Raw genomic sequence first — 19,144 nt, 5'->3', positions numbered from 1 at the left:
GAAAGCAGAGAGAAAGAGGGAGGAGGGGAGAGGGTCAGCAGCCGAAGTGAGAAATGTGGGGGGGGGATGAGCAGCAGAGCGATTTGCAGAAGAGACGAAGTAAGAATAGCGGGGGGGGGCGGGCGGGCGGGCGCGGCAATAAGAGGAGACAGCCCGTACAAAGAAAAGAGAAAATACGAGCAGCAGCCACACGAAAGGCGGCACAATAGTGATGCTGCACTCGCCGGCGGCAACGAAAGCGGTGTGTCTGTGTGCCTGTGGATGGGTGGGTGGCAGTGGCGGTGGCACTCCGAGAAAGGGAGGGGAGGGGGTAGTCCGTATTTGTGTAAACAGGGGGATTCCGTTTTTTGATGTTTTTTTTTATATATTACTTTTTTTGTGATCGGTTGCTGTGTAGGTGTGACCGAACAAAGGCGGCTCGTAACGAATGCGCCGAGAGGTTTCTGCGGGCGCACAGGCTGCGGCGTGATCGGGTGTGAAGAGTCGAGAGGGGCGTAGGGACAGAGGGATACATAGACGAAGATGTGACGTCATGAACCGATCGAGGTGCAGTGGCTCTTGCTTTCTTGTACGCGCACACACTCACCAACACAGACCACCCGTACTCACTGTCTTCAAGACTGGTCCGTGTCGACGACAGATGATTTTGTTTTCCAACGTGTCAACTATTCCCTGCCACAGAATATGCGTCAGACTCTACTCGAGCCCCGGCATGCCACAGACCCATCCCGTGGTGCGAAGCAGCCGTAGGCACGCGTGTTACAGCAATCCGCGGGCTCAGTTATGCGAGCACGGCTTCTGCCTTAAACGCTGCCGATCATATAGATGGCACAGACGTGCTCACTGTCGCGGGTCGCTCCAACGTAACGCCATCCGGGACCTGAACCTGTGACCACCAAAGCTGGTTCGGCGTTTGGCAGGAATATGGGAGGGGTGGGGGTGGGGGTTGCTTGGCTTCCGCCCACAACGTGGTGTTGGTGGTTGGTGGGGTCACGGGAGCCTGTGGTGCGACGCACGGAGATGTGTGCCACCCCCACCCTCTTTCCCCTTCCCCGTCATGAGGGGGCGCCGAGGCACCCTGTCGTGACAGAGAGCCAACAACCACAGCACGAGGAAAACGAAAACGCACGTATATGGGGGGAGGGGGGGAACCAATGAGCACTGCAGACGAAGGAAACCATGCCAAAACGAAAGTGTGTGTGTGTGCGCGGGACTGGAAGGGACGATGGGTGGGGGGAAGGCGGGAGGTCGAGGCACCGGCAGCGCACTGCAGGGTTATATGTGCATTCAACAGGCGGACCTGGGCACACGCGCATACACATGCGTAGACACACGAGGCGAAAAGCCCCCGCCCCCTCCCCCCTTCTCTCTTCCCCTCTCCCCAAGACAAGCAAGCAGATGTATACGAAAAGCCAAAGGAAAAAGAAAACGAAGGACACACACACACACACACACACCAAGCTAGCGAATAAGTCGAAGGGCCCAAGAGAAGGAGTGAGACCTCCGTGTCGAGAAGGGCTTGGCATGAGAGGAGGAGTAGGAGGGGCGTGGGTGGGCGACGGCGGCGAGGAAAGCCCCGCTTCACTGCCGCTCGACGCAGGGCCCCACAACCGCGTTGAAGGGCATCCTTTTGAACAGGCCACCTGCATTGATCGTGTCTACATGACTGGACACACCGTGCCACTTTCCCATCCCCTAACTCCTCTCTCCACCTTCCACCCCGCTGACACACGTGCAGACGCGACAGACACACTTTTCGCCACCCCGACGCAGGGCCGGGGGACGAGCGTCTTGTGCGGTAGTGGTGGCGGTGGTGGGGGAGCGCTGTGGCACTGCATCGTAAGGCAGACGTCCGCTTGCAGCCGCTAGAGACGCAGCCGTTGCGCCCCCGGGAGACTGTTGCACGGAGACGGGGTCACTGACGAGCTTTCTGTTTGGCTACTGCATTCAAGAGAGCCTTGCCGATGCATGAACCCGTTGATCTTGCGCACCTGCGACAACCACTGAACTGCACCGCGCGCGGCCAGGTGCTCGAGGATGCCCTGCTGCGGCACACCAAAGGCTGTCACCAGGCGGCGGAAGATGTTGTGGCGCTCCGGCGCGGCCAGCGGGCGGAACAGGATCTTGTAGCTGGAGTAGAAGTAGTAGACCAGCACCCGCACCTCGGCGTAGCGCACATCGAGGGTGATGGACTGGTAGTCAAAGGCGACGCGCAGGGCAACGTCGAGCGCGCGTGGGATCAGCGGCTGCAGCAGCGCGCGTGTGACGGCGTCAGCTTCAATCAGCACAAGACGATGCTGCTCTGGAGTCGAGGCCGCGTTGTGTTTCGCAAGAGCCTGCTTCCGCACCAAGGCCTGCTGTTCCGTGTCCAAATACCCGCGGCTTAAAGGATTGCGAGTACGTGCGCTCCTTTCGGCTGCTGCACGCCCACGGCGCTGTGACGCGTTGGTCGCTCTCGAGCTCCCTTTGGTCGAGGCCGCAGAGCTCCAGGCGCTGGACGCAGAGGACTCGATTTCCGGTGATCGCGCGGACACATCCTGCAGACTGGGCACAGACGCCCTCCCTGCTTCTAAGCTCGGCGAGTTCCCACGCGTTATCAGCCCGCAGTAGAGGCTGGGCGCTGGAGCGTTACCAACCATGAGTTGAGGCACCATCGCCCCAGCGGCCGCGGCGGCTGCAGTCGCCTCTGCTCCCGCCACGAGATCTTGCTTCGCTGCGTGCACCAGTAGGTACAGCGTCGCGCTGCCGCCCCCACCGATTGTGCTGGATGCATCGCTGCTGCCTGCCTCGCTGCCGTCGGTGTAGCTGGCTCGTGTGGTGCGCATCACGTCGACCGTCTGGTACGCTCGCGTAACAACGCCGGAGAGGCCGAAGCACGGCAGTGTCTGCACCACCGCCTCGGACGCCGTGACGACGCTGGGCGCGGCAAAGGCCCACATGCGGCCACCAAAGACAACGTCGCAGCCCTCGTAGCGGTACGTGCCTTCCAGCGATTCCACGCGCACGGCGGCGTCGGTGCACCAGTGCACGGCGTAGCACAGCAGCAGGCGGACCTCATCACCGAGCACGGCGCGCAGCGGGCCGTCGATGGGGTGGCGCTGCAGCTCCTCGATGGTGCTGAAGGCCATCTGCACAGCGGCGGCGACGCTGCGCGTGACGTACGATGTGGTGAGCGGGTGCACCTGCTGGATCTGGTAGGCGCGGTGCCGCTCCATTTGCCGCACCAGTACCTGATCGAGCTTCTCCGTCACCTCGGCCATCTGATCCGTGGCAAGATCCCAGAGCTCCTCGCCGCGGCAGGGGCCGATGGTGAGCATGGCGAAGGGTGCCATCTTGGGCGCGTGCGCTGCGGCGTCGTAGGTGGCCGTGCACCACAACACGGCTGCGATGGAGATGCCCAACAGGAGCAGGGAGCCGAACAGTGTCCACACTACGATGAGAATGATGTTGGTGGGAGTGAGGGAGACGTACGTCTCGCGTGAGCGCACCGCAATGTACAGCGACGAGTGGGGTGCCAGGACGTCTGTGACGGTGCTTTCAGCGACGAATTCCTCGTAGTCCGGCTGCATTGCGCCCGATGGCAGCGAGGAGGCGATCACATGCGTGTCACCTGACTCTGTTGAAGTGTCGTAGAGCACGTAGTCCAGGTTATGGTCCTTGGCAAGCTTGTCCAGATCCATAACGTCGAGCGCGCCTGTCACGTTGACGACGAGTAGCACGAAACCCCAGAAGGTCTCCTGCGAGGGAATCACTCCTTTAGAGGTATTCCTGTAGAGGGGCGCGCGCGTAAAGATGACCCAAATTTGCTTGAGGGAGGCGATGGTGGTGCGTCGCGGGCCAACGATGGCGTAGCGACCCGACTGAGCGGTCTCCCTTGTGGAGGGCTTGTACCGATTGGTCGGGTCGCTTGGGCTCATGAGGTCGCGGCCCACTGTGTCCGGATCGTGCGGGTGGGTCATGGCGATGACTCCGCCGGGGCAGATGGCCTGTATCGCCACGGCGGGCTTCTTCGAGGCGATCAGGGATGCAAAACGCGGAAACCTTTTCAGGTACGCCGTGATCTTGTCGCTTGGTATCGAGTCGGACGCATTCGTGGGCGTTTGCAGAGGGGGAAACGTGCTTATCGAATAGCCCGCCAACGCACGCGTAGCGGCGAAGCCTTCAATCATGACGTCGCGCAACACGGAAGCCCACGCACTGACGGCGTCGTACTCCTTTGCCCGGACCACGGCATTGTGTATGTTGGCGCTTCGGCGTATGACGAGCATCGGCACGAGTATGCCGATGAAGATGGTCAGCGCACACCCCAGAACGCACGCGGTGATGATGTAGAAGTTCTTCGGGAGTGCACCCTGCCATGTGGCGATGAACCTTTGAGTCTCTGGAGAGGGTTGACGGTAGGGAAGGACGACGGAGCAGTGCCCCTGGCGAGAGGCACACTCACTGGGCAGTTCTGCGACCTCTTGTGAGTTCGGTGAGACAACAACCATCTCTTGCGCAGAGGCGCCATGACCTTCGTGGTTGCCGGAGAGTGCGCCACCCCCACCGCCGTACGCGCCGGCACCCGTCAGCATGCTCGCCCTTGGTTCTTGTTGCGTTGGCGCGTGATGTCTGGTGACCACCATCCGCTGACTGTGGGCGCACCACGTGACCCCCCTCTTCCCCCTCATACAGCGCACGTGCGCTGCCTTCTTTTCGTAGTCGATGGGTCTTTCGGAACACGCGCGCCTAACGTATCGCCTCTACAACGCACTGCCGCAAGCAAGTGAAGAGAACCAGCAGCGCGCTAGAAGGTGCGCACCGGGGTGCCTAATACGGAATGAATGCCAGCCACGGGCGTAGAGCAGCAGGGGGGGACGATGAGGGGAGGTAAGCTACACCCTCGTTAACGAAACGGAAAACACGAAACTCGGTGAGCAAAGAAGAGGGGAGGGACTTACGCTCACGAGGAGAGGCAGCTGCACGGATGCAGCGTGGCCACAAGATAGATATGTGTGCGTGTATAAGGGAGTGAGCGACAACGTCACTGGAAACCTACGTGAGTGTGAATGTCGTAAGGAGGCCGGTGAAATGTGGGATGTGGGGAGGGCAGGGGGTGCATAGCGGGTCACCGTGTGTGCGCATGTCTTACGCAGGTGTGCCTGTTCTGTGTGCGCGACAACGCGTGCGGACGTGCGAAGAGAGAAGAGGGGAGTGAGAAGCGATGAAGAAGGATGGAGGTGAGGTGGAAGGGGGATGAGGGGATGGGAAGGGGGCCGTCAGGCGGAAGCGACACGCAGAGTACAGAGTACGCTATGCCAAAAAGGGAGGGCATGCACAGCGGCGTGCTACCACACACTTGACCGTTAGCGCGAGAACCAAAGAAGGGGGAATGGAAAGACTTGAGGCTTGGCGCCAGCTCCGAAGAACTTCTGCAGCTCTGCTCCGTGCACGCACATGGGCTGCTGCCCCCTGCAGTTGCTTCTTCTTTTTACTAGTATTTTTTTTTCGGTTTCTTGTGCTTTCGCAGGGTAGGGCGGGCCACAGGTGTGTCGGAAGCAAGGTGGCGCACGTCGTGCTGCGGCAGGAGAGGCACACCGAAGCCACCAATCCCACAGACCGAGAGGGTGTGGCGGTGAAGAGGACGGATGGCGATTGGCTGCCTACGCACACACCCGCAGAGAGAGGGAAGGATGTAAAGCACGACGACAGAGAAAACGCTCAGGCTCACGCTCACGCCCACCCCACCACCTCTGCACGCGTCCGCAACGATGGGTGAGTTGCGAAGGCGGACTTCCAAAAGGCAAGCAACAACTACGCATGAACACGTCTCTCCTCCCTGTATCGCTCCCTCCCCCTCTTTTTCCGGCAGACGACCATCGCCCGGATGTGGGTGCGCGACGCGCCGGTGCTTTCCTCGTCTCCTGTAGGCGCGACTGCTGCCGTTATGTGCAAAGAAGAGGAGCCAAAACACACACACACACACACACGACGCCTTTTTCATTCCTTGACTTTAGAGCGTGTGGGGCGCCACTGAAACCAATCCGCTGGGGAACCGCACACGCACACAAACTCGCGTCTTGCACTGTCTAGGTTCCTCTGGCCTGTTGCTGCTGCGCTTGCGCTCGTGTGGTGTGTCACTGATGCGGGCGGCGCTGCGTGTGACTGTCCCCGCATCGTTGCACCTTTGTCATGAAACCGCGGCGTACCTCAGCTTCCCGCTCCGGGGTGACGGGGAGGACCCGTTGATAGCTGCCCAGCAACGGGGCGTCGTCCAAGGTGGTAAAGTACGGCATGCGCAGCAGCTCTGCCGCGGTGGGACGCTGCTGCGGGTCGAGTTGCAGGGCCGCGCAGAGCACATCCATGCAAGCCTGCGTGGGCCGACGATGTGGCTGGTGCCGCGAGCGCCCCAACTCCGCCTCAAACCAGCCCCGAAAGCCGTGGAACTGCTGATACAGAAAGCTGGGCTCGAAGATGGTCTGCAGCCTGCCCCAGTTTGCCGGTTGTGCTGCTCGCCCAGCCTCCGCCAGGCGCCCCTGCACTTCCAGCTGCTCTAGAACCCGCATGTGCTGACACGAGTCCGGGTGATAAACGCTCACCGGCGGCAGTGGCCCCAGAATCTCTGTAATGCGGGAGAGCTGCTCGAGCTCCGTGGCCGCCGATCGCTCTGGAGCACGTTGCTGCTGCTGCTGCGCCTGCGCGCGGTGCCTGTAGAAGGGGGGCTCGAGGAGGAACATCTGAGCGAGCAGGCACCCAAGCGACCACACATCGACCTTCTCATCATACGCGGTACTGCCCAACAGCATCTCTGGCGGACGGTAGGCCAGAGTAATCACGCTCGGCGTCCGCCACACATGCGTGCCACATCGCGACGACCCAGGCGCTGCAATGGAGCACAGCCCAAAGTCGGTCAGCTGCACCTCGCCCTCACTCGTTACGAGTACGTTGTCAGACTTGATGTCCCGGTGAATGATGCGCATCTCGTGCAGCTTGCGCACCGCGATGAGAAGCTTCTTCATGAGAAGGGCCATCTCCGATGGTGTGAAGGCGAACTGGCGGCGACACAGGCCAGCCAGACTCGCTGTGGCGTACGCGAACACCAACACAATGTCGCGCTGCTGCCGATCGTAGAGGAGAACATCACACAGTTGCGAGACCTCAGCGAGAGGATCCGTGATGGCCACCGCGCCACGGTGATGCGCGTCGTTGCGCAGTCGTTCTTCGAGCCGCTCGCGCTGGTTCTGGATGTGCCGAAGGGCAATCACCTCCCGCAGCGAGGTCTGGGGAAATCCTTGATGGGTGCTCAGCATCTTGATGCGCTTCAGCGCCACCGCAGCGCCGGTTCGCTTGTCGACGCCCTTGAACACCTCGCCGTACGTGCCCTCGCTGAGCTTCTCGTGCACTTCATAGACTTCCTTCACGGTGCGCTGAATGGAGCTGAAGTCAATGGACGGTGGCGGAGCACCGGGGAGGTTCACCCCCACAAAGCGGTGACGACGGTATGGAGACCCTTGCGTGCCGGGATACGGCGTGGGTGTAAGCGAGCGTAGGCGTGAGAAGCCGCTTGTCCCCATCGCGACGGGTGCGGCCGACCGGGTCTGCTGCGGCTGCTGCGAAACGGCCGACCCCACGGTGGCGGTCAGGGGCGACCCGGCGTTTGGTGCGTTGACAGACACGGCGCGCGAGGGAGTGCTTGTGAGGAACGGCGTTGGGCGCGGCGCCGCGCTCGCTGACACAGGCACGGCACCGATGCCAGTCGCCTCAGGGTTAGGGATGGTGGCGCCGGCTGGCGACGCCGGTGAGACACGCAAAGGGCCATCGGCAGGCGTGTCTAACGCACGTTGCGCCTCCTCGTTGGTCTTTCTTGTGCTCTCTGACTCTTCTAGTGCTTCTCCTCTGCCCTCCTTAAGCGCCTCACCACGCGCGGAGACGTTGGTGCTTGCGGTGGCCACACCCTCACGACTGCGACTGCCCGCAACGGCAACTGACGCTGGCGTATGTGCTGGCGCCGTTGCGGTGTCGGCGGGAGCGGCATTGCTGCTCGGCAGCGGCAGCCGCAAGACGCGGCAGCGGCTGCCGCCGACTCCTGTAGTGCTGAGCCCACCAGGTGCCGTTGCCGAAGGAGGCATCGCCGGAGGGGCAGTGGGGCTGCTCAGGTGTGGGCGCAGACGCTTTGAAGGCGGCGCCCACACCTCTTCGTCTACGTGCTCGCGCAGCTGCGGCGTGCTTGGCGGGGGCTGCAGTAAGGCGGCAGAGGGTCGGAGGCGCAGCGTGTGATGGGTCGCCGCATGGGGAGCCGAAGAAGAGGGCCAGGAGGGCGCGACGGGATCTAGTCGCATGATTCGTGCCGTGCTTGTCCTATCACCAGCGTCCACAGCCCTGGTGGCGCCACCGACAACTGGATGTAGTAGTGGTGGCGGGGTTTGCGGCGCCTCAGTCACTCTGCTCTTCGTGGGGAGGGGGTGCGCCTGCTGACTGAACAGAGGTTCGTCTAAGCCCGACGCGATTAGCCCCAGTGGAGCCGTTGCCACTGTGGCCGCCGCCCGCGGTGGGTGGGCTTCGTGAACGCTGACGCCCGAACTGGAAGTAAGGGGCGAGTTGCTGACGCAGCTGGTGCCACCGTCGCCGCCGCCGACACTTGGACCTCTGTCCTCGCCCATGCCCACCCCATCCTCCTTTCCTCCCTCTTCTCCCTCCTCCACGATGATCGCCTTTACATAGCTGTACCCCTCACAAGAGGGAGATACAGAGCCGCGGCTGCAGCGACGTGGCTGCTGCTGCATCTTGCGGTTGCCGGAGCACCGCACACCTCTTTCGGTTCTCTCCCGTTTCCTTTCCCTGACGTTTTTGTAGCCGTAATCGCGCGGTTCTTGTTCGCCCCGTTCCCGCGCTCACCACGCCTGCAGCACGCGTGCGTGTGCGTGCCTACGCCGTATCAGCACTGGGTCCCTCTCTCTCGTTTTTCCCCTTTAGTTCCTTTCAAGAGTCTGCGCGCCCTCTCTTGCTGTGATGACGCCGCAGGGTTGGGTGGGTGAGTGGGTGGTGGTGGTGATGGTGGGATAGGGAGAGGGACGACAAGGCGAAGAGGTGGTCGGTGGTAAGAGAGGGACTGTGGCAGTAGACTCGACCCATCTTGCATGTTGGCGCGTGCGTATCTCGCTACAACGCGCACATCGATGCGCACGAGAGCACGGCAGCGGAGGGGGCGAGTGCCGCCGCACGCGAGGTTTTCGGGTGGAGCCTCCATGCGACCCCCCTCACAGCGCGGGTAGTTGCGGTGGATGTGAATGTCTTACTCCCTGTGAAGCACACACCACTGCTGCTGGGGGAGTTAGCTCTTAACAGCTCTTAACCCGTCCTCGTCTGGGCAGCGCGCCTACGTCCGCGCGTACTCTCTCCGCTCCATAATGCTACCGAAGCACCGCTAGCGAGTGTGTCTGCCTCGCGGTGGGCGCGCAGGCGCACGCGTGCGAAGGACGCGGGTAGCGGCGCTTGTGAGCTGGGAAAGAGGTTGGGAGGAGTAGGAGGAGGGGTAAGAGAGGCAGAAGGGGGTCCTGTGCTGTCCTGCCCCTGCTGCGGCAGCGGGGCTTCTCTTCAACAAAACGGCACACGTAGCCAGAGCGTTCATCAGGGGTGATATCCATGACCGCCAAATATATTCGCAGTCCCGATGCCCAGGCTCTCTCCCTTGACAGTGAAGCACATGGCGACGTCGACCGCCGCTTCGGCGCTTTTCTCGCCATCCTCGTCGCTGCTCTCCAGGAGATACGGGGCCGTGTCAGCAAGGCGTTCCTGTAGGAGCTGCTCCATCAGAAGCTCTTCGGACGTCTTCTTCGGCTGTTTGAAGGCGCGGCGCGGCGCCTCCGCAAGGGAGGCTGCGTGCAAAGACGGCTGCTGCTGCTGCTGTTCCAGCTCCGCGCGTGTACTGATACTGGAGTCGTACACCACCTCCAGCTCATCCAGGGCGCGCACAATGGTCAATGCCAACGTGACATCCTCGAGGGACGGCGCTCCCGCCAGCTCTGGTGACGCATTAACCCTCTCTTCATGATTCGCTGCTCGTATCGTGGCAGACGACCAGGAAGCGGCGGCGGCGGCATCTGCGTTATCGCCACTGCTCCCCGTGAGCGGTGGTTGCGCCACCGTCGACGGCGGTGCTGCTGCGGCCCCGGCGGAGTGGCGTTGTTGCACGACGGGCAGCACCGCGACGAGCATGCAGCGATCCCACAGGGGTAGCTCGTCCAGCGCGTGGAGGGCTACGATGGGCTGGATGGGGGCCGCATACGCCTCAGAGATGCTGCCAAAAGGCAGCCGTCGAGCTTCAAAGACCAAAGTCATGTCGCTGCTTGCGTATCCTCATGTGTTATGTGTGTGTATGTGTCGGTGTGGCCGCGTGGCGCCAACCTGACTTTGCGGCGCGCACCGTGGTATGCGTCCAGCGTAGGCCGCGCTGCACTGCCACCGCGGCAGCCTTTGTGCGGGTGCACTGTTTTCTAAAGGCGTGAAAGCCCAAGCGCAAAGAATGGCAGCGGGGCGAGAAGGCCGGTGAAGAGAGCGCATGAGGGGAGCGAAGGAAATACGAGACGCACGTACACATACACGCACACAAACATGTGCTTGCGCACATCTGCGTGTGTGCGCGTGCATGCGTCTCTGGGAGACTGCATCGCTTCAGAGAAAGGGAGAAGGGGAAGAAGAAAAATAGGTGGACGACGCTCCCCTCCTCCAAGCCCTCCTCGCTGCTGCTTCGCGAGCGCTGTGCGAGCACAGGCATGGAGAAGCCGCACAAGCACGCGCACACAGTGAACGGAGCTTGATGCCCAGTTCAAGTGCATCCGGCGGCACTCTCTTTCGCCCCTCTCCTTACCTGTCTACACAAAAATCCAAGATGCTCGATGCTCCCATCGTCAGGGCTGCATGATCGCCACATGCAAACACACACACACACACACACACACAAAAAGAAACGAGCGCAGCTGCATCGATGAGTCTGTCGTCTCCACACGATGCGAGTGTCTTGGCCGTTAATTGGCCATCTGCGACCCTCCCTCTTCTCCGTATGGCTGTATGCATGCTTGTGAGTGAATGCGGATGAAGGTATGTGTGTGGCGGACATGGTGAGCGCGAGCGCAAGAGGACACACAGAGGCGGAAGTAGAGGGGGCGCCGTGACGCCAGCGCGCCACCAGCTTCCCTCCAGCACGTCGACCGGCTCCCCCCTTCTCTTCACATCACAGTTGGCACACCTGCCCCAGGGGCAATGCCGACGGCGTCGCGGGCACCGAGGAAACTGCGCCAAGAGAGGGGCTGTGACAGGGTGGCTTTGATGCCGCCCTGCCGTTCACCTCGACATGCCCGACAGTTTCCGTCGACTGACAGGTCGCCGCAGGGATGTGAAGAGCGCCACTGTGGCCTTGCTTCTTCAGCCGGATCACCACTTCCTCGACGGCGTCCTCCTCATCACCGCCGACCGCCGACACTGCGTGAGGCACCTCGCGGTTGCGATCCATCGACATGGCGATCATCCGCCTCGTCGTCGCACGAAGTGGAGAGTCGTACGGAACGGTGTGCGACACACTGACGCCCAAGTCCTTCGACCATGTCGCAGTGGCTAACACTGCTGAGGCTGATGCCACTGGTAAAATGACCCCTTGCACGGCGGTAGCCGCAGAGGACAGAAAGGCCATTAACTCAGCCTCCGGCCCCTCCGCGACACTGTCGCAGGAAGACCGCCCGACACTGACGCTGCCCCTCCCTTCCAGCAAGGACGACGCCGTTGCACCGGCGGAGGAGGAGCGGGCGGTGTTGTAAGACTGACGCGGCGCCGACATGGAAGCAGAGGTTGCCGCAACAGCAACACTGGCCTCGGCCACCTCTTTCGCACGTGCCGGCTCACCGGCTGCCGCGTCCGCCTCCGCTGTGAGCGGGCTCCCATCGCTGTCGGACTCGCATCCTTGAGCAACGCATGCGTCGCTATCGCTGTCTTGACAGCTGCTGTGACTTCGTGCGCGCCGCTGCTCCTGCGCTGGTGACGATGCTGACGCCGCAATGCCGCGCGCTGAGAGCGTGGGCAAGACCGGATAGGGAGAGCTTGCGCAGGGTGGTGACAGGGACTGGGTCGGTTCCCCTGGCTCGTCTGAAGGGAATATCTGCCGCGCCAGGAGCGTGTCAATGATGCATCGAGCGTGCTGCTGCTGCCGCTCAACGGTTGACCCGCAGGATTGACGGCGAATGCTGTTGCCGCTGCTGTCGGCGTCATCGACAACGTCCTTCACGTTCTCCACGTCCTCGCGCACCGTCGCCATGCGGGCTGCCGTTCCTTCTGCGAGCGACGCGGTGGAGAAGGGCGACACGCTCACCATCCACCGCCCGCTGCCTTCTCGTGCTGTGGAGTTGGTGGAAGTAGCTCGCATACTCCCTGCGGTGACCGACGCTGTGGCGGACGGCACAGGGTCAGGGTTCACCTCCAGCTTACCCCCGTCGTTAACTGCTGGGATGACTTCACAGGACTCATCCGCAGCCGCTTCTCGGCTGCTGCGCTGAAGGCGCAGCGGGTGAGGCGTTCGTGCAGCGGGTGATCCGTGGGCGGCGATACTGTTGCGGCTTGCTTTTGGGGTGCGCGGCTGCACCGGCTCCGGTAGAGGCTGCTGCGGCTGCCTCGACGAGTCTGCTGCGCATGCACGAGTGGCCTTTTCGAGCGCTGCCTCCAGCTCGGCGACGCGAGTGTCCCGCTCCGACAGCGCGGCGCGGCACCACTGCAGCTCATCAACGCATGCGTCATAGCTCTCGCAGAGTGACTTGCACTGCTTGTAAAGCTGCTGGGCCGTTTTCTTGTACTGGCGAGCCTCATCGCAGAGGCGGGCAGCGTCGGCGGCACTCATGACGACCTCACCAGGTCTGCACCCGTCGTGACGCTCACTTGACACAGCCCTGATGCCGGGCGCGGTGGTGCACTCGCTGAGGTCGTCCACCTCCCCCTGTTCATCCTCATCGCCTGAAAGCGCCAACCGTCGACTCGGGGCCGACGCGCTGCGGCAGAGCCGCGGAGGCAAACATGCCGCGCACCCGCTGCCCTCGCGGTGGCGGCGGCCGGCGCTGTTGTAGTGTGGCTTGAGGTGCAGCTGATGTTGTTGCGCGCGCTGCTGCACCGGCAGCGCGCGCAGGACGACCTCCGGTTTCACTGCAGCGGCCTCTGCCCCCAACCGCAGGGAGGCGACTGTCTCGAAGAAGTCGACGGACCTACTGGAGCAGCACACAAGCAGCACAACCTGCACGGCGGCGGCACCCTCTGGTTCACTCGGAGAGGTGGATGATGATGGAGTCGCTGCAGATGGCTGCGGCACCAGAAAAGGCTCGAGGATCGCCGTTAACGCGCTGTCCTTGAAAGGGGCGTGGTGCAGCGGAGGCCGGCGTGGGAGCTTAGTCGCCGCTGCTGCTGCTGCTGACCCCTGAGCGACGGCTGTGTGGCTCAACCGCGTCGCTTCATAGAGAGCACGGAAGACCTTGCGAAGGGCCAGGAGACTTGCGTTGATAGACCTCGTCTCGCGCCGCCGCCGCACCCGTGCCGCCCTCTTGTCTTCCTCGGGAGATGGGCGGAGGAGAGAGCGATGATATACCGAGCTGACAGTAGTGGTGCCGCTGCTGATGCCGCTGTGCTGCGAGGAGACGCCAGATTGCATGGAGGTATCTAGTGAGACGCGGCTGTGCAGACTGCTCGCGCGCGACGAGGACGCTGCTCCGGTGGCTGCTTGGCCTCGCCGCCTCGGCTGATGGGACTCCACCTTAGAGGCGTGCACATCGGCTACGTCGGCATCAGCGAGCTTACCGCTTTCTGACCCGGCCAGATCCACAAACGCCGTCTCGTGCTGCATAATCCACTCACCTGCCGGATGGTCACGCGCCGCTGGCGCGTAGACCCGGACGCACAGGACGAGATGGCCACGGGAGGAGCTCTGGTTGCGACGGGTGGCGCACTCCTGCCGCAGAGCAAGCAGGGCCTGCAGGACCGCTTGAGCTTCGGCGAAGGTCGTGCATCGTGCCCGCTCCAGTGACCGTAACACCTGCTGCTTTTCAGTAGCCTTGTACTCGGTCTTTAGAAACCGCGACAGGGTCGGTGATAATGCGAACGGTGCCGCTGCTGCTCCAGCGGTCGCGGCGCAGCCTGTCTCCACCGACGCGGAGCTCTCGCTACGCGTGCCCCACAAGTCCTCTTGCGTGTACGCGTCAGCGCCGTCCGGCTGCTGCTCACTGCGGTACAGTTCGTGCGCCATCCACACCGGCAGCTGCCGCCGTAGGTCGGAAGACCTCACGGAGGGGGTCACTCCTGCTGCAGCGTCAGTTGGAGTCTTGGAGCTCAGGCGGCGGTCCACGCTACCTCGTGCCAAACCAGCCGCGCCGGTGGAGCACGTGAAGTCGATCGTCGACAGCGCGACGGAGAGCGCCACCAGATCCGTCGCGGCCTCGTTGTACACCTCAAAGCACGAAAGGTCGACAAAGACGTCATCGGCGGCGCCGTCGCCGCTGCCACGGCCGGTGCCGCATAGACGCCGCCGCTGCACTGCGCCGTTCCTTCTGCTGAAGACGTCGTGCAGGTAGCGGGGCACCACACCTGCCGCAGGGGACAGTCCCTCGACGCCAGAGCTCGTCGAGGTCTCGCCGAACAGGCTGTACGTCTTGCCGCTCGCTGTCTGCCCGTAGGCGAGGTAAATGCGACGCGCCGCCGTCGGTACGGGAGAGCTGCTGCACCATCGCCGTTGCCGCTCGAGTGGGCGCGGCGCCGGCACCAGCAGGCTCTTGCACGTCACGTCGTAAAGGTGTTGTTGCTGCGCAGCCATAGCCGCCGGTGTTGCTGCTGTGGGTGTTGACGGAAGAAATACGCCGTCGCAGGAGAACGTCGCCTTGCTGAAAGTGGTCGGGTCAGCGAGGTAGACGCGCGCTCCGGTGGCCATGGGAGACGCGGCCGTTGTCCTTGTCGCAGCCGAGGAGGGTCCTTCAGCTCGCATGAGGAGGACGGCCTCAGCTGGTTCCCGTGGGATACGACAGTGCCCGCCCGCTGGTGCGTCCACACCGGGGACTGCCGCCGGCGGCGGAGCAAAACGGCAGAACACCTTCATGACCGTGTAATGAGGGAGCCCCTCTTACCGCAGAGGCAGGGAGTGCTGCACAAGGCTTATCTCGGCGGGGTGCAGTAGTGTCTATGTACAAGTGCGGGGCGTAGGCGTGTATGTCTATGGTATACATGGATGTATGTGTGTATGTGCGTGGAGTGTGGCTCTGGCAATGGAGGGGAGGGGAAGGTCGCCGGCGGCGACTCACCAAACGCAAACCTCTATGTGTGTATGTTTAGGGTGGGGGGGGGGAGAGGGGATGGAGGTGAGAGATCCGCGAAGAAAGGGCAGCAGAGGTGGAGAGCGAGAGCGGGAGGAGAATGGGTCAACGGGGAATGTGAATGGGAGGCGAGGCGGGGCGTGAAGAGGAGCCCGTCTGTCTCCCCTCTTCCCACCCCTCGTCGACACAAGTGCCCATGTAGGGGGGGCGGAAGGGGAGGGCACACACTCATTCACGGCAGCAACGCCGCACCTTCCGCCACGCGCTCGCACCATCGTTACCCTTGATCGGGAACTGTGTCATGTGTCTTGTGTGCATTCCTTGCGCTTCACTCAGTGCATTGCTGCTGCTCTCGCGTGACACCTGATCCTTTTCTACGCTCAAGCGTATGCCTGTGGAGACAGCAACGCGCGGTTGCAGCTTCTGGGACGCACGCACGCTTGGCGGTGAGGCAACTGTATGCGAGGGGTGGTGGTGGCGGAGAAGCGTGACAGCTTCCTTCTCTTGCTCTGTCTCCCTCTCCCTTTCCCGCATCCCACAGTCAGAGAAGGGGGACGCGGGGAGGCGCAGTTCTGCTGGGCTGCCCGCGCACGTCTGGCAGGGTTGGCTTCCCCTCACGCCTCTCACATGCACAGGGGCAGCGAGGCGGTCTGCCGAGTCCATCTCAGCTGCAGCTGCATCTCCGCACCGCCTTCCGCTGTGCCGCCAGCACCGGAGGGACGACGGCACACGAGTTCACCCACCAGAACTTTCGGGTACGTCAGAGACTCGATGAGGCGGCGCACCGCCAGCAGCACAACTTCCTGCACTTTTTCATTGTGCTCGTTCAAGCACGATCCGCTTGCTGACGTGCCGCCGCCGCCGCTCATGCCGCTGCGATGATGATGATTTAAAGATGCGTTGCTGCCGCTACTGTACAGCCCAGACCGTGGGGGAAGCGGGGGGCGTGCGGCTGCGTTGTAGGAGTCACGGCCTCCGTCAATGCTGGAGCCACCGACGACAGTCGCCTCGTTGCGCTGCGTGTAGGTTGCGGTGAAGGCCGTCGTCGCCGCCGCCGCCGCCGCACCGGAATGAACGCCGCCGCCACCGGCGGCACGCATGCCCCAGCCGCCGTGGTGACTGACCTCCGCCACCGACCCGCTCCCACTGCTGGCATCGCTGGTGTCGGGCATCACCTTCACTACTGCCGTGAAGAGCGGAGCGGTGGGAAAGCTCAGCTCCACACGCGCCCCATGGAATGCGGCGTAGAGGTGACCGGTGAAGGTGACGCGATGTACGGCGACGGCGCAGTTCAGCGTAAGGACGTCCGGCGGTACGCACAACGAGACGGGGAGGAGAGCACCGAGGGGGAGGCAGCAGCCAAGACGCACGTGAAACCGCTGGTCTTCGTAGAGCAGGGGTACCGCGAAGCAGCGGAGTTGGAATGCCGCTGATGCACGTGGCAGCGGCGAGGCAGACGCGGCCGCGGATAGTGCGCGAGCGGGGGTTGAGTTCGACGCGGCAGGGGTGGGTGGCCTCATGTGACAACCCTCACTATAGGCCTGCTCCACTGAGATGACGTCCCCCTCCACGCGAGGGAGAACAACACCAAGCTGAGCGCCTGCACTGCTGGCTCCGCCGCCTCCACCAGTAAACAAAGGGCAGCTGCCGGCGTAGTCTGCAACAGGAGCGCCCGCCACCGGATCGCTGAGATGCGCGCTGTCAGTGCCGCGAGTCGTGACAGAAGACACCGCATCTGTGATTGCGGTGCTGAGGCCTGCCACGGAGGACGAGAGGAGGGAGCTGGGGGCGTAGAGGGCGGCATGCGAGCTTATCTGCTGACGGTGATCACTACTGACGCTGCTGTTGCTGTGGTGGTGGTGGTGGGCAAAACCAGCCGCCGATGGTGCCATGCCCGGTGAGCCGGCAGCGGCAGCAGTCGCTGCACGTCTGGCTGGCGGTGTTGCTCTCGCCGGTGTGGCGGAGCTGCCGGAGGCGTCACTGGCCCCGTGGTGGAGGCTCAGTGGGGGGCGGCGTACGTCACGGAGCGTACCCCCAAGAAGCCCGGAGCCGAGCTCTAGCAGCTGGATGCGCAGGAGCGGTTTTCGAGGTGCTGTAAGCAGCGGCGCCGCAGACTGTGACGAGGCCCGGTGCGGCGGCGGCGATGGATGGGCAGCGCTTGCGAGTTGGGCCGCCACGGCATGCGCCTGCGCCGCACGTGCTCGCATGCGGTTCTCGTAGCCCACGTTCACGCTTTCCAACACCTTCTCTGCGCCGTAGAGTAGGTGGTCTGTCCACACTTCCGGCTTCACTGTGCCACCGCCGAGGCACAGGAAGGCCGCACAGCGGATGAGAACATTCACCCAATGCGCGCTCTCCCTCCGCAGCGGCGTTGGCGGGGCGGCGGCGGCCGCTGCCGCGCCGCGGCGCAGACGGCGACGAGAACAACGTGAGGAGTCAAGACTAGCCGCCATGGCACTACCCGCCGAGGAGAGCGAGGCGGCGACCGCAGATGAGGGGCGGTCACTGACGCGCATGCCAGCGCCGCTCAGAGCAACGTCGACATCCTTTCCGCCGCTTGGTCCGCCGACGCTGCTGGAGTAGCAGTAGCCCCACTCGCGCAGCCGGCGCTCTCCGTACACCTCGCGAGGGCTGTAGTGAAGGCCGTTGATGAGGAGCCAGCGGTAGGCGATGCCAAGCGTCGTGTCCTCCGCCAGGGAGACGTAGCGAGTGATCGACGTGTAGAGGGGCAGCTCGTGCGGCAGGAGAAGGAGCGGGTCGTACGCGTGGCCGTACTCTGCACCATCGCTGCCGGTTCCGGGGAGGGCACCAGAGGGAGCAGCCCCCACCATCGCGGAGACCCCGTCACCCGCTGACGCCGTTGCCGTCGACCCCGGCTCCTCCGCCTCCACCGGCACGTTCAGAAATGTAAAGTACGCCAGCGCGACGCATAGCGCGATGCTCACGAGGAGCTCCAACAGCAGGCTGAGCATCAGCAAAAGAAAAAGAAAAGGAAAGCGCGTATGTTGGTGTGTGAGACCGTCGCCGCATGAAGGGTCGTCTCCGCCGCCTCCTGGTACGTGCGTATGCACCTGCTAATCCTGAGCACCGCGGCGATGGTGGTGGTGTTTATGGGAAGGAGAGCGGAGGAGAGAGGCAAATGTGATTCAGCACAGCTCCTCTTTCTCTTTGGCGCGCACACGCACACATAAAGCACTCCTCTGTGGCGCCTCAAGTCCCACTTCGCCGTGTTCTCCAGATGCCGCGAGGCCTGCTGCGGTTGTTTCGCCTCCTGCGAACCCCTTCCCCCCACAACAGGCGGCGCTTCAGTGGAGTGGCAATGGTCTTTGCTCTTGCTGCGTCTGCGCGTGTGCGTGCATGGAGAGAGAGGGATGCGATGATAGAAGCCGAATGCGAAGAGAAGTCCTGCGCACATGCGATGCACTCCTCTGTTGGCCGCTGGAAAGCAGCAGAGCTTATTCTCTTTTTTTTTGGGGGGAGGGGATGTGAGGCTGTGGCCACATATACACCCGGTCCGGAGGTCGAGACTTGCCGAAGGGGGAGGGGGTTGGAGAAGGAATGATGGGGGAGAGCTTCGCTTTCCGTTTTCAACGTGCCTGTTCTCTGCTGTACAACATGAGCGAAACCCCACATCAGCCCCCTGGCCCTGCCATGGGACCTCATCCCACGGCGCGAAGCAGCGGTAGCCGCACGCCTTGCAGCAATGCGCCGACTCGGTCATCGGAGAACACGGCCTCTTCCTCAAACCCTGCCCGCCTCCCGCTTCGCAGGTCGCTTCACAGCCGCGCCCATCGCGCTGGCTGCCACCGGGTGCATCCCACCCCCCTCGGGGGTGGGGG

General features: G+C 63.1%; 5 protein-coding genes across 5 annotated transcripts; all 5 read right to left on the bottom strand.

Annotated features, from left to right (window-relative positions):
• Positions 1–1,865: 1,865 nt before the first annotated feature.
• LDBPK_090280 (hypothetical protein, conserved) lies at positions 1,866–4,625 on the bottom strand (the record flags this gene model as incomplete). The annotated part of the gene is made up of 1 exon (XM_003858659.1): positions 1,866–4,625. One exon carries the CDS (start codon positions 4,623–4,625, stop codon positions 1,866–1,868), a length of 2,760 nt encoding a protein of 919 aa, XP_003858707.1.
• A 1,491-nt stretch (positions 4,626–6,116) lies between these two features.
• Positions 6,117–7,553, bottom strand: LDBPK_090270 (protein kinase, putative; the record flags this gene model as incomplete). The annotated part of the gene is made up of 1 exon (XM_003858658.1): positions 6,117–7,553. One exon carries the CDS (start codon positions 7,551–7,553, stop codon positions 6,117–6,119), a length of 1,437 nt encoding a protein of 478 aa, XP_003858706.1.
• Positions 7,554–9,606: 2,053 nt separating this feature from the next.
• Positions 9,607–10,317, bottom strand: LDBPK_090260 (hypothetical protein, conserved; the record flags this gene model as incomplete). The annotated part of the gene is made up of 1 exon (XM_003858657.1): positions 9,607–10,317. One exon carries the CDS (start codon positions 10,315–10,317, stop codon positions 9,607–9,609), a length of 711 nt encoding a protein of 236 aa, XP_003858705.1.
• An 892-nt stretch (positions 10,318–11,209) lies between these two features.
• Positions 11,210–15,091, bottom strand: LDBPK_090250 (kinesin, putative; the record flags this gene model as incomplete). The annotated part of the gene is made up of 1 exon (XM_003858656.1): positions 11,210–15,091. One exon carries the CDS (start codon positions 15,089–15,091, stop codon positions 11,210–11,212), a length of 3,882 nt encoding a protein of 1,293 aa, XP_003858704.1.
• An 837-nt stretch (positions 15,092–15,928) lies between these two features.
• Positions 15,929–18,277, bottom strand: LDBPK_090240 (hypothetical protein, conserved; the record flags this gene model as incomplete). The annotated part of the gene is made up of 1 exon (XM_003858655.1): positions 15,929–18,277. One exon carries the CDS (start codon positions 18,275–18,277, stop codon positions 15,929–15,931), a length of 2,349 nt encoding a protein of 782 aa, XP_003858703.1.
• Between the last annotated feature and the right edge of the window lie 867 nt (positions 18,278–19,144).

This window comes from Leishmania donovani, chromosome 9 (genome assembly GCF_000227135.1).
Source record: "Leishmania donovani BPK282A1 complete genome, chromosome 9".
Lineage (NCBI taxonomy): Eukaryota > Euglenozoa > Kinetoplastea > Trypanosomatida > Trypanosomatidae > Leishmania > Leishmania donovani.
The sequence above is the reverse complement of the archived record's forward strand: the minus strand, read 5'-3'. Positions and strand labels throughout refer to the sequence as shown.